At 40.2% G+C, this 14,175-nt stretch overlaps 1 protein-coding gene across 1 annotated transcript in view; it reads left to right on the plus strand.

Moving 5' to 3' along the window:
- The window catches only part of MYH15 (myosin heavy chain 15), a 153,076-nt gene that overhangs the window by 47,094 nt on the left and 91,807 nt on the right, over window positions 1-14,175 (plus strand). The window contains exons 16-21 of the mRNA XM_055316556.1: window positions 4,388-4,564; window positions 5,609-5,741; window positions 8,747-8,814; window positions 9,637-9,724; window positions 12,733-12,850; window positions 13,748-13,871. Of these exons, the coding sequence (XP_055172531.1) occupies window positions 4,388-4,564; window positions 5,609-5,741; window positions 8,747-8,814; window positions 9,637-9,724; window positions 12,733-12,850; window positions 13,748-13,871 (708 nt within the window). The remainder of the gene's footprint in view (window positions 1-4,387; window positions 4,565-5,608; window positions 5,742-8,746; window positions 8,815-9,636; window positions 9,725-12,732; window positions 12,851-13,747; window positions 13,872-14,175) is intronic.

A 14,175-nucleotide genomic window follows, 5' to 3' on the forward strand; every position in this document is an offset into this window, starting at 1 on the left:
GCTAAGGGCTGTGAGAAATGTGAGTCAGAGGCATCAGCCCATTGTACAGGAACATAGGGTATCATCAGAAAGGCATCTTCCTGAGACCAAAACTTTTACTTTTTTTTTTTTTTTGATTAAACAAATGAGTAAATTTATTTAGCAACTACTTGTTTTGATCACTTCCTTGTCATCTTGTTGGTGAGAGAGGGATTCCTGCCCTGGGGTGGAGGGATGGCTGAACTCAGGACCTGACCCTGAACAGGTGAGGTTGACAACAGCCTAGTGGCCACACACACTCCCTAAAGGAAGAGGGTGCTGCATGCCATGCATGGCCACGTGGTGGTTGTACTCTTGAGCAGAGTGAGTAAAAGGGGCTTGGGAGGCAGGTTTTATAGTAAGAATAGGGTGAGGTGACTGTTGATTCTCAAGAGAGGATGTGATTGGCTTGGTTGAGTAATTGGCTGGCAGAGGTCTGAAACCCATCACTCAAGGAAATAGGCACTGTGCCTCGTCCCATGATTAGGACGGTTGTTTGGCGAGGGGACCTCGACCATGAAGCACGATGGGAAGGGGAACTTGTGATCGGATCCCCTGAGGCCCTCCCAATTTTCCCCAGATGTCAGGGCACACACAATGTTGGGCCTTAATTTTAGGCCTAATACCACACTACCGTGTAGAAGACTTTGAATTAAATGCTGTCGAAAACTTAAGCAGTTGTTATAAGTAGCACTTGCCCTTAGGAAGTATACAGTCAAGTAGGAGATTTGTAAGTCTAATCAGTGTAAAAATATGTCTCAGTATAAATGCAGAAAGGCACAAAGGCCCACAGAACCCAGAAGAGCAGGAGTCGCCTCTGCCTGTGGGAATCTTGGAAGATCCGGTTGGAAAGGGTGTAAAATTGCAGCTGGCGCTTAAGAAATGATTATGATTTTAGCAGGTGAAGAGAGGAAGCTAGTGAGGGAAGCCCTGGCAAGAGCTAAGGCAGAGGGGTGAGTGCCTGCAAAGGCCACGTTCCAAAACGTTAGGTAGTCTAGGATGCACAGAAAGGAGGAGCTGGAAGAAAGGAAGGGAAGGTTGTGAAGAGACTCTAAGTAGTTTATCCCTTATTTTTTGGCAGTGGGGGCCAAAGAGGGCTTCTGTGCTGGGTGATGGGGCAGTCAGAGCTGCTTGCGTTTATTCTGTGGGTGTGTGTCTAGGGTCTGGGACGGAAGGAAAGGCCAAAGGTGAGGCAGTTCAGGGGGCTGGTGGAGCAGTCCCGGTGAGAAGGAAAGAGGTCCTGCATCCGGACAACAGAAATGGAAATAGTAAGAAAGTGATAGACCTCATAGGAGAGAAGGCAGGACTGATAACATCTGAGGAGGGAGAGGTTAGAGCCTGAAGGTTCGGAGTCAGGGCACCTGATTCCAGTCATTTACTGCGCCACAGAGGACATTTGATGCCATAGGGAAGAACATAATTAGTCTTCTTTCCTGACCTATTTGGAAATTAATTTGCCCGAAGGCCTCATATTTATCAGAAGCTTTAAACCTCCTGAAGAATGGAAAAATGGAGAAGACTCTGAAAAAAAGTGTTTGTCTGCCTTCATCAGTGGTCAAGTTGTTCCATTTCAAACTATGACATGTTCTTGCTTAGCATAAAGCTTCCAGTCAAGAAAGAAAGAAAGAAAAGAAAGAAAGAAAGAAAGAAAGAAAGAAAGAAAGAAAGAAAATAAAGAAAAATAATAAAGCTTCCAGTCATCCCCCAATGGCAGTTGGCTCTATTAGATGCCCAGCATGATGGCGGCCCTGATGTATGGAAGGTAATTATTTGAGATGGAGCCTGTCGTCCTCATGAGGCATTGCTGCGACCCTGTTGTTAGCAGGCACCATCCCAGGAGATGCTTAAATTTTTAAATAAGCCCAGTTTTCACTGAGGGTTGACTGCACGTACGGCAGGAAACTCTGTGGTGCTAGATGGAATCCATGCCTCCAAAAGCTTACCCTGGTGAAACAACTATTTCGTTTTTCAGATTCTCCCTCCACCTTCTCATGCTCCTCCACTTACTGACTTTGCCAAGAACTCGCAAGGTCACTGCTGCCAGGAGCAAGCAGATTCATTCCCCACCTAGATGCTTGGGAGGAAGATGTCCGAGAACTCTCCAGCCCAAGAATTAGTAGCGAAATGTTGTTAATTATGCTTTCTATGGAATGTGGATTTTAAATCTAGGAGAACATACAAAAGAGGTAGAAAATCACAATCCATGTATTACAAGAATAGACTCAGATGGATCAAAAATATGATCTTTAGGGGCATCTGGGTGGCTCAGTTAGTTAAGCATCTGCCTTTGACTCAGGCCATGATCCCGGAGTCCTGGGATCAAGCTCTGTGCTGGGCTCCCTGCTCAGCAAGAGAGTCTGCTTCGCCCTCTCTCTCTGCCTCTCTCCTTCCCCCTCATCCTGCTCGTGCTCTCTTTCTCTCTCTCCCTCTCAAATAAATAAAACCTTAAAAAAAATATGATCTTTGAATATCTGATGATCCACTACTCTGACAAATTAGAGCCATTTGTATAGCTTCGGTGGGATAATTTAGAACAAAATCTAAACTACAAACAAATTTTCTTTTAATGTATCTACCCATTCAGAGCCTAGGCCGGGAGTTGGTGTGTTCTCTTGCCATGAAAACATTTAAGCATTAACTAGCTAGCTTTTTAGAAGGAAATTATGAAGGGAATTCAAGGAACTTTTAGGTGGATTGGACCAGACCTTTCATGTCCCTCCCAAACCTGAGAGTCTATGGTTGTTAGGTACAAAGTGTTGGTGGAAAATCATGAAATTTATGCTGTTGGACCAAGGGGTCCTGTTGAGTCTCAGAATTCTGATGATGTTTTCTTTATACTTTGTTTTGTGTGCTTTGTTGTACACCCACATACACGTTTTGCCTCCTTGGTTAGATGCTCTGGAGTCACAACCCTCATATAACCTGATGTGTCTGGTACAGTGATTTATTCATAGAAGGCACTACAAAAATATTTGTGGAATAAATTAATGAATATACAAATATATAAATAATAAATATTAGAATCCTTGATTTTTTTTTCTCCCCCCCCCAACCCTGTTTTTCCCTATGTGTACGTACCCTACATTGGTTAATGGCAGCATTCATGACCCATTTGCTCAAGTCAAGAACCTGGTCATTTTTCTTTCTGTATTACAACCCACGTTCTATCCCTCAGCAGGTTGTTACTCCACTTTACCTTCAAGCTATATCACATTTTGATGACTTCTGACCATCTCTGACACTACCGCCGATTTAGACCAGGGGTCAGCAAACTAGGTCCCTGGGGGCCCAATCTAGCCTGCAGCCTGTTTTTGTAAATAAAGTTTTAATAAAACGTTGTCACACTCATTTTATTTACATATCACCACTTGCTGTTTTCAGGCCTGAAATGGCTGAGTGGATGGCAGGGGTGTAGTGGGAAACTTGTGGCCCACAATGCCTGTTTCCTACATGGGCCTTTAAAGAAAAGGTTTGCTGATGGGGTGTAGGATCACCAGTTTTCCACCACATATTCTTTTGTTGTTTTTGTTTTGGCAACCCTTTTAATATGTAAAAACCGTTATTAGCTCATTGGGTCTCTTCTACAGGCCACAGTCAGGATTTGGCCGGCAGGCTCTACTTTGCCAGCCTTGTTCAAAAACAGTGACCCTTTTGAAGCAAACATCAAATCACATCACTTCTTATTAAAAAATCTACAAAGACCTCCCATTACACTTAAAATTCAAATGTCTTAGCATGGCCTGGACAGCTCTTGGGATCCAATACTGCTTACATGTCTGGCTGCATCTCCTACCACATGTGCCATCTGACTACTTTAGGTCTGTCCGCTTTGCCTTTGGTAGGACCTCAAACTTGCCAAGTGCGTTCCTGCCTCAGGGCCTTTGCAGTCATTACTTGTCTGCCAAGAGTACTTGTACACAGACCTCAGGATTTGCTCTTCTGGTCCAGGTCAGAGGGTTTTACCTATCCTGCTTAAACAGCTCCCAGTTGCTCCCCTCCCCACCCCCGTCATTCTCTATTTCTTTCCTTTGTATATTTTCTTCAGGACACTTATGTGAAACTAAATTATTTCTTTTGTGTTTACCGGACTATTGACTTTCTACTTCATTAGAATGTAGTCACTCTGAGGACAGGCACTTTGTGTATGTGGCTCATGGCTACATCGCCAGCTCCTACTGGTGCCCAGCACCTAGTACATACTTAATATTTGTTGAGTGAATGATTGACTAGTTGTATGTGGTGAACCTTCTTTCCCTTTGTCAACTGATTTCGTCTCCTGGAATAGGAATTTACACCGACCTCCTCCCTTTTGAAAAATACTGTGTCCTGGTGTTTTCTTTCATCTGCTGTTCGTATGTATCTCCAACAGCCAATGGGCATCCTTTCCATCCTCGAGGAGGAATGTATGTTTCCTCAGGCCACAGATGTGACTTTCCAGACCAAACTTTTTGACCACCATTTTGGGAAGTCGGTTCATTTCCAGAAGCCCAAGCCTGATGATAAGAGATGTGAAGCTCATTTTGAGCTTGTCCATTATGCAGGAGCGGTAAGTTGCCTCTAGACACTGAGCCCTGAATTTTCCTGACTCTATTTCAAATGCATTCTGCCAAAGTCCCTAGATAATACATAAGCAAAGTTTAGATTAAATGAAGAGATGAACAAAAAAAAAAAAAATCTCAGTTCCAGCAAAAAAGTTGGCATAGCCTTTTAGCACCTAGGAAATGAAGTACCCATACTATAATAGTATTCCATGTGCACAAAGGTTAGAAATCTCAAAATAGACTCTGTCATCCCAACTCAAAGTAAGTCAGCTTCAGAAAGTCATGGAGATTATCAAAGTCATGGGTTTTTCCATATTCGTCCGTCCTTTTAACTTAACATTGTGTGAATGAGTGATTTCAATTGATCTTTTTTATTGAAGTTTTTTTTTTTCCCCTCTCTCTCATAAAGAGATAGTTACTGTGAAGTAATGGCCTCCAAACTATGGCCGACAAAGGTTTCTAATGACTCTCCCTGTTTCTTCTCATTTCCCCACGGGTGTGTGTGTTGCCTCCTTTTTCAGCTTCTGGTCAGTGATTCCGGGTATAACAAAGACAATTGATAATGGATATAATAATTCTTCATTCTAAAAATGACCTGCCAACTGTACATAGATGTGCTTGTCATTGTCTTCCTTCACATCCTGGAATATTAATTATAATGATATTTACAGTAAAATATCATTACAATTGCTAATTTTTTTGAATGTTCAGTGTGTCAGACACAATTGGATTATTTCATCTAGTCTTGCCTGTGAGGGAGAGCTGATGTGAATTGTTTCTACTGGAAATACCAGTTAATTCTTTCTCCCTCTCCCTTCCCTCCCCTTCTCTTCCTTTCTTTCCACAGTGTAAAAATGGTAAAGCCTGAGAATCTCTTCGGGTTGCACAATGGACTCCTGGAGTATTATTCAGTACTGTTACCTCAAACCAATTTAAAGTTAAAGGACCCATACAATTTATGATTTTTTTTAAAAAAAGTAATGCACAGTTTGCTATGTTAATTTATGCATTCTCTTCTTTTGTTACCCGAACTGCATGCCTTTCTAAAGGTGCCTTATAACATTAGTGGCTGGCTTGAAAAGAACAAAGACCTTCTTAATGAAACAGTGGTGGCTGTATTTCAGAAGTCCTCAAACAGACTCCTGGCAAATCTTTTTGAAAATCGCGTCGGTACTGACAATGGTGAGTTGAACAATCTTCCCTAATTTTTCAGCTTCAGAATGGAACCCATGGCTGCCTCGGTGCTTATAAAAACCTTGCCTCTTTCCTATGATATCTGTGTCTGCTTCCCATGGTCTGAGTCATCCCCTCTTATTAGCCTTTCTGTCCTCAGGCTGGCGGTTCTTCAGGGAAATGGTGCTTTAAGATAGATGTAATTCAGGGAGCCTGCTTTGGTCCACTTTTAGCTCCTACTCAACCCTGCTGCAAACAGGGAGCAGCAAACTGTATTTTGATAAATGATTTTGGGGAAATAACAAGCCTCTTTAATCTATATTCCCCCAAGTGTCTTGGAGTTCGCCTTCACAGTGCTTTTGTGTTATAGTAACTTGGGGTTATGATAAGCTTTCTGAGGGCAGGGATTATGTCTGATTTGTTTAACTGTAGCCTCAAGCATGTAGCAAATGCCTGCTTAGCAGGCACTCCATAAATATTTATTGATCGACGAATAACTACTCATGTTTAGTAGTTTGTGATTTACAAAGCACTTTTAGATATATTATCTTAGTCCCTGCCATGACCCTTTCAGATACAGTGAAAGGGAAATGTCTCCTTACTTACAGGGGCAACTACGAAGAGTTAAGGAGCATCTACTGATTTCACAAATCTACTGATCAAAGATAAATTGAAGCATGTTAAAAAAAATTTTAAGCATTTAGTTGAGCAAAAATGTGACTCATTTGATTGACATCATTCATTTGATTCAAGTCAAACCCTCAGTGTTTAAGACTGCTCCACTGACGGAGCTCAGGGAGATACTTTATGGAGAGAAGGTGGAGGCAAAATAAGGAAGCTATTGACTGGTTGTAGTTTAAAGCCTACTCGACTGTGATTGGTTGTCCCTAGTGTTTTGATTCTGTAACCTTGGGACATTTATAGGCTTAGATTTTGGCTCGCTGATATAGGTCACTACGGAATTAGAACCACATCAGTCTAAGGGCCTCCTTGTTTAATTAATTTAACAGTAGTAAATGCAAAACCAATGTAGGAAGCAGGAATTCTGCTTCCTGGCCTAGTGCCTGTACTTCTCTCACTGTCTTCCAGAAACAAGACAGAGAGATGTACAGGCTACGAGTATTTAGGACATAATTCAGATTTCTGCACCAGATTTGAGGATACTGAGCCCATGTGGAGAACATCAGCCTCACAACTGGCTGCTGGCTACAGAGGGAAGCTCTCCATGAATCATAATAAAAGTCACAGATTGGTAGCCTTTGAGCCAAACCTGGCCTTCAGACATGTTTTGTTTGGTCCGCACGGTTTAAAAAATCAGAAGTTTCCACATACACATTTGCATTTCCTTTTTCTCACAAAAAGTAGAAAACATGGGAAAATAGAAAAATCTGTCCAGCCTGGGTTCAGACACCCTTGTGGCAATGGAGCAACATGTACCAGCTCTTCTTGAAGGAGTGTGCATTCTCATTTCCTAACCTCCTCAACTGTCCTGTTATCTCACACCCAGCTTTAAGTTAACTCCTGGCTCCGGCAGGCTAATTTGGGTCCCCTGATTGACGTGGTGAGGAAATGGAGAAGGAAGTTGGCACTTCTGGCTTCATCAGCACAGATGACATAATTCAGAGCAGACATGAAATTCTGTTGGCCTGCCTCAAGAGGAGGTTGAGAAATGAAGGCTATTGTATTTGGGCCCTCATCATCTCCAGGCAGTGCATTTGCCTGATTCTAATGGCTTCTAAAGTGCCCCTGAGCAGTTGGATAGATGGTGACTCCTAAGCTTACAGTTCCCAGATGGGTCATTCTCTGATCATAAGAGATCAGGCAGGGATTTGGGATAGAAGCAGACAGGAAATCATCTTCAAACTCTTCAGGGTTTGTGCTGTGTCCTTGGGAAGCAGAAAAGAATAATTGTCCAGAATGTGCTTTTTTGGGGTAATTTTTAAGCACCCCCTGAAAATACTTGCCTCCACGTTTCTCACTCATCCAAACACTAAATTACCCGTAATAACCATACTTTCTTCTGAGGAATCCAGGTACTTTAAACCAGAGGTATAATTGTTTTAAAAAATTAATAATGGAAGGTAGTAGTATTCTCTTTCCATAGGTGGAGAAACTGAAGTACTAAGGGGTCCAGTGATTGACTTGTAGGGTCTGGGGCATGTCAGCAGGACGTTAGTGATTAAGAGCTAGGACATCTGTCCCAGTGCTACTCGGGTGCAAACAATATTTTGCTTTTCGTGTTGACAGCTGGTCCAGTTTTTCCAGATTGCCTGGGAGTTTTGCGGTGGTTGTTGTTGTACATCTTTGCGAGTTAGCACTACAAAAATGTTTGTAAAATAATTTGGCTTAGCATAGACCCTTTTGCTTCAAGAAAATGGAAATAGATGGTTTTTTATAAATTATAAAAGTGGTGCATGACAGTTGCCAAAAATGCAGACAATATGGAAAAATAAGAGAAACATAAAAGTTACCTATCATTCCACATAGAGTGATAGCAATTGCTAACATTTTGGTATATGCTCCTCCTGATGTTTTTTATGTATATAGTCACTAAAAATATAATTAACACTCAGACACACGTATAAACACTCAGGATCATAACACACAAACTTTTATACCCTATTTTTTCTCTTAAAATAAATCCCAGAGATCTTCCCATCTCAGTTATATGGATCCTCCTCATCATTTTAAAAGGCCACAGTGTTTCACTGTATACATACTCATACTTTAACTAGTCAATCTCTTCTTGATAGATATTTGCTTTGATAACTTTATTTTTTGTTTGATTTATACACTGACTAAACAATGCTGCAGCAAGTGTCTTTGCACAGTTGCCTATTTCCTTAAGGAAGAGCATTAGAAATAGACATTTGTGTTGAGACAAATATTTTTAAAAGCTTTTTGTAGATATTGCCATATTGCTTCTAGAACTTGACAAATTTATACTTTCATCAACAGGGTATGGTAATGTGACAAAAAAGAGCTTTTTAAATGCTTTTTTCTTCTTTTTTTAGCTCTACAGTTTGGGGAAAAGCAGCGCAAGAGAGGAGTTTCATTCCAAATGGTTGCATCTCTGCATAAAGTAATTTTTAATTGCATCTATTCATATATTAACTGCCTCACAATCTGCATATGTTATTACTTACTTGAAATTTCACATCTTCAAATAAGGGAAAAGTATCTATCTAAAGTTAGTCAAGTTGGAGAAATTGGCGTTTACGTTGATATTAATGGGTTTTAGTGGACACTGTTGTTGTCTCACTTAGGTCCCCTTTGTCAGCCATCTTCCAGCTGATGAGAATGTTGGCTCGTAGCAACTCACAGGTGCCAGAATTGCCACTGGCCAAATAGGAAGCTTAGCTATCTCCTTACTCATCCCTCCAGACTCTGATTCCTTTCTTGCATCAAGGTGGGGACCAACTGTGGTGCAATTGGTCCATTTGTGCTCAGAGCTCCTGCAGGGATCACAGTCGACTTCGAATACAAATCATTGCTTTTTTTCTTCCCCTCCCCTCCCCTGCTTCTCGAGTAAATCACTCAAACCCAAGTCAGATACTGCTTCCAAAGAACCTGACCTAAGAAAAACTTTCCATACAGAAAACTTGAGAAACAGTTTGTGTTCAAGTCATTTGATTGCCCAGCCATAAATTATTGCTATCAAATTCAAAACAGGTAGATAGGATTCACAACAGAACTGTATCTGTCAGATAAATATTGACGTGTCATAGGAAAGAAATAATGTATGGTTTAGTAAGCAGGGAAGAATGTTGAATTCATTATTTTATTGTTGATACGCATCTTGGCTTTATGATTAAGTTGATAGACTTGGAGACAATTGTTAGGTAGATTGGTGTTTTTAGTGATTTGCAAAGTGATTTTGTGTTTCTTACGGTCTCTATTTAAGGAAAACCTAAATAAATTGATGACTAAGCTGAAATCAACAGCACCTCATTTTGTGAGATGCATAAATCCCAATGTGAACAAAATACCAGGTAAGAACTAGATTTCTTTGTAATCCACACTAGGAAATACATTTGATTCACGCTATGTTGAATGTTTTTTTTTTTTTAAGAAAATTTACCAGTTCCTTTTATATTAGAGTAGATTTCAAGTAGAAAAATGAAAGTAACTTTAAAAATGAGGTCTTCTGAACCTCCTCAAGATTGCTTTTGGATTGAGATTCAAGTGGATGTGCAGAAGGATTTCACAAGGCCAATTCAATTGGTTAACATTAGAATGCTTGATATTACCATCTAAATTCTTCCTTAAGTTTTATGCTAAAACCTGGATGAGTTTCTATGCCATTGTCTACAAGGGCAAAGTATAATAAAAGGGATTAGATAATCGATGGTGGAAATAAGGTAGATATTTCAGCATATAAGAAATTATTTGATCTGAATTATCTAAATCGACCATGAAGACAGTTCCTAAATCCATTTCTAATTGTTAAGAACCCCTTCTAGCCTTCCTTCCCAATGCTAATCTTCCCTCTCCCTAATAGCACACATCTCTTTAGTTATGTACTTGTGAGCAGTGAATAGATGGTTTTATTTTTAATGTTTCTCCCCCCCACACACATACCAGTTTTATTGAGATATAATTGGCATACAGCACTACAGTATAAATTTAAGGTATACAGCATAATGATTTGACATATATATCATGAAATAATTACCAAGTTTAATTAACATCTATCATCTCATATTTTTTTTCCTTGTGATAAGAACTCTTAGGATTGACTCTCTCTCTCTCTTTTTAAAGATTTCATGAGAGACACACAGAGAGAGGCAGAGACACAGGCAGAGGGACAAGCAGGCTCCCATGGGAAGCCTGATTCGGGACTTGATCCTAGGACCCTGGGATCATGCCCTGAGCCCAAGGCAGATGCTCAACCGCTGAGCCACCTAGGCATCCCTAGGATTGACTCTCTTTGCTTTACTACCTTGATGCTTAACTTTTCAAATATATCATACAACAGTGTTAACTATACCCGTTGTGTTTTACATTGCATCCCTAATACTTATTTATCTTATGACTGGAAGTCTGTGCCTTGTGACAACCTTGGTCTAATTTCCCCTCCCTCCTTCACTTCCCCTCCAAATCCACAAATCTAATCTCTTTTTCCATCAGTTTGTTTGTTTTTAGATTCCACACATAAGCAAGATCATACAATATTTATATTTCTCTGCCTGACTTACTTCACTTAGTAAAATGACCTCAAGGTCCATCCATGTTGTTGCATATGGTTGGGCTTTCTCCATTTTTATGGCTGAATAATATTCCATTGTGTATATGTGTATATGTATGCAGGGATGTGTGTGCGTGTGTGTACACATATCTCATCTTCTTTATCCATTTTTCCATCTCTGAACACTTAGTTTATTTCCATGTCTTGGCTATTATACTGGATGCTTTTTGATGAATGGATGGTGGTGGGTGGTGAATTACTTTTTGTTCTTAATTGCCAAAACAAAGTTTTTATGGGTATTAACTACATGGATTCTTTTCCTTACATCATGTGTTTGAAGATTCTCAGACTTCTTTTTGGAATTACAGGCTTCTATAAAACTTGGTCAGAGACTGTCACCTTCAAAGTTGTGTATATGATACACGCTTATGTCTTCAGAGCTCTAATCACCCTTGGAATATATAGCTAGCCAGATGCTGCTGATTCTAATTTCTGAGGTTCTGTAGTATCTTGCATTTTTATTAACCTCCTGTAATTAGGACCCCAGTCTTGACAGTCTGTGACCTATTTTGGGAAAGTGTGATACTAAACAATGATGCTGCAGTTTGGGTTTTTGCAACACAAACACTTCATGTTCATCGACGCTGTATGTTTTTGCCTCATTGTTTCTTATCAGCTGGGTTTCTGAATGCATCCAGGGACACTGCTTCCATTTGGCAAGAAATCTAATTAGCTGCCTCTATTTTGGAGCAATTCTGTTACCTATTAGAGTTGTCTCCCATCGAGTCAGCTCTGATTTTAGCAGTTGATTTTTTTTTTTAAGTCATAAGACAAAGTCCTAAGAAAAGCTTCATGATCTAATCAAGACAGTTTTTCATATGTACTTAAAGGGAATGAGCATGCTTGATCTTTTGGGGTCATAGAGCTCCACTTGTTCCCCTTCTTACAGATCATCTGTCCTGTCTATCAAAGGGACTGGAGTACAGGAATATGGATATATGGCTTAGAGTTTATTTCTGTGACCCTGGACATAAGCAAAGATTCATCTCCTTTCCATTTTTCTTATAATACTATTGTAGGCCTTTGTCTTAGGAGGAATGCTATTTGGCTTCTTCCAGCAGATTTTCTGAAAGCGAGACACAGTGGCTTCTTGGAAGGTTTTTCAAAGGCTTGTCTCTGAGATTGCAGCTGCAGCTTTAGTAGGACTTCATCTGATAAACAAGGAGGTGATAGGAGGATGCTTATGGTATAGAATAAAGCATAGGTGGTCTCTCTCTCTTTTTCTCTCTCTCTCTCTCTCAGAGAATGTAGACTGGGATGTGACCAAGTCCTTCATAAGGCAAAATAATAAGCAGAATTTTGTGGCTGTGCTTATCTTCTCCTTTTCTTATATTCTCCTTCTTGTAATCTCTTTCCCTTCCTAACTGGAGATGGCAGTTCCCTTTTGTGTTCATATTTCCCCTCTCTAGCTGGTTTTAAGCCAGAGAATGGATGTAAAACCAGCTATTTATAATCCTAGCAAAAATGTATTCTTTATCTTCTAGGTGTATTTGCTTATAAAATTTGACTAACTGTGAATTAAAGGGTTCATTAGGTATTAAAGAAACTTCAGGTAAATCCTATTTCGAGACTCTTACATGATAGGATGGGTACTGTTAGTGACATCAGGCTGGGAGTGAAGTGAACTCCTATTACCCTTTATATAGAGAACACCAAATTCAAACTTTTTTAAATCCCAAGATGTGCAATTAGGACTAGATCTTGGGTAATAGTTCTTTTGGACACAGACTGAACAGGATCCTTTTGCTTCAGGTGAGTTGGATCCCTACTTGCTTCTGCAGCAGCTCCGCTGTAATGGTGTCTTAGAAGGGATCAGGATATGCTGTGAAGGTTTTCCGAACCAACTGCTATATGCTGATTTTAAACAAAGGTAAACATCCATCCCAGGATCCGAGGAGCCTAAGGTAGCCCATTCTGTTTTCCTCTCTTTCTGAGTGTTTAGGCATGCATTGTTTGTTTGGTTGATGGCCTCCAGACTACAGATCGATGTGTTTTGGTGGTGGTGAGATATATGACGACAGAGTTCCATTATTACTTCCCCTTAAATCCAACATCCATGTAGCTGTAATATCCTTAAATCTCTATTAACGGATAATAGACCCACATATAGAAGAAATATATACAGAAGAAAGACATGGAGGCTGAATTGAATTTCTGAAATGTTGTGTGTACTTAATCGTAGCTGCCTTCCAAGCAGGCTGTTGCTTTACTAGCAAGCCTGTGAAAGAAAGGAACCCAGCAGGGTGTGTGGCAGGAGAGGCATTTCTGCTTTCTATTTTCTGAATTCCAAAAGTCTAAATTATAGGTCATCAAGCAAATTTGAGCCAAGTATGGTAGACTAGAAAGGGAACCTGTCTCAAGGTTAAGAGGTATATTTCTAGTTCTGCACTAGCTCACTGTTAGGGTGAAGAAATCTTGGAAGACACATTTAATGTCCCTGCTTTTCAGCTTTCTTATCTGTACAGCGGAGATCCATAAGCCTGCCTCTTCCCCTCCCTTTGCCTCCCAATCTCTCCTTCCCTCCCTAATTGAGCAGAGACTCAAATGATGTTGTCTCCAAGGGACTATGAAAAGTACAAATTATTATGCCAAAGTAAGAGATTATTACTTGTATCCTCATTATTGCCCAGAGTTTTGTGAAAATCGAACATATTGATAGGAGTGGTACAAGTCTGTACCTCCTTTACCTCATTTGTTCAGATTATTCTTTATTTGAATCATGTGACCTCCCTGACCCCAGGATTTATTCTTTATCTATTTCAATTAGGTACTGCATTCTGAACCCAAGAGCCTTTCCGAAGAGTAGGTTTGTAAGCAGCAGAAAAGCAGCTGAGGAATTACTTGGCTCATTGGAGATAGACCATATCCAGTACCGCTTTGGAATCACTAAGGTAACCGGAAAACTAGGAAGAATGCATTTGGAAAAGAGTGGGAGGAAAGAGTGTGTATCCTAAAATATCCATGATAAGGCACTCTACAGTTCTTGTGACCACAAATAACACAAATAGAGCTCAGTTGAAAGCGGAAACTTCAATGCTATTTGAGAGAAAACTCAATGCTTCTTCAGCCCTCAGTCTTGACTACATTTACATTTTTATAATTATTCATCTAAGTAAGTTTGTGCCAAGCTATAAAATATTGAATCAACCTCAGTGTGCTAGAATATGTGCAGAGACATCAGGGCTAGAAAAAGGT

The sequence above is a fragment of the Nyctereutes procyonoides genome, unplaced genomic scaffold (assembly GCF_905146905.1).
Source record: "Nyctereutes procyonoides isolate TBG_1078 unplaced genomic scaffold, NYPRO_anot_genome, whole genome shotgun sequence".
Lineage (NCBI taxonomy): Eukaryota > Metazoa > Chordata > Mammalia > Carnivora > Canidae > Nyctereutes > Nyctereutes procyonoides.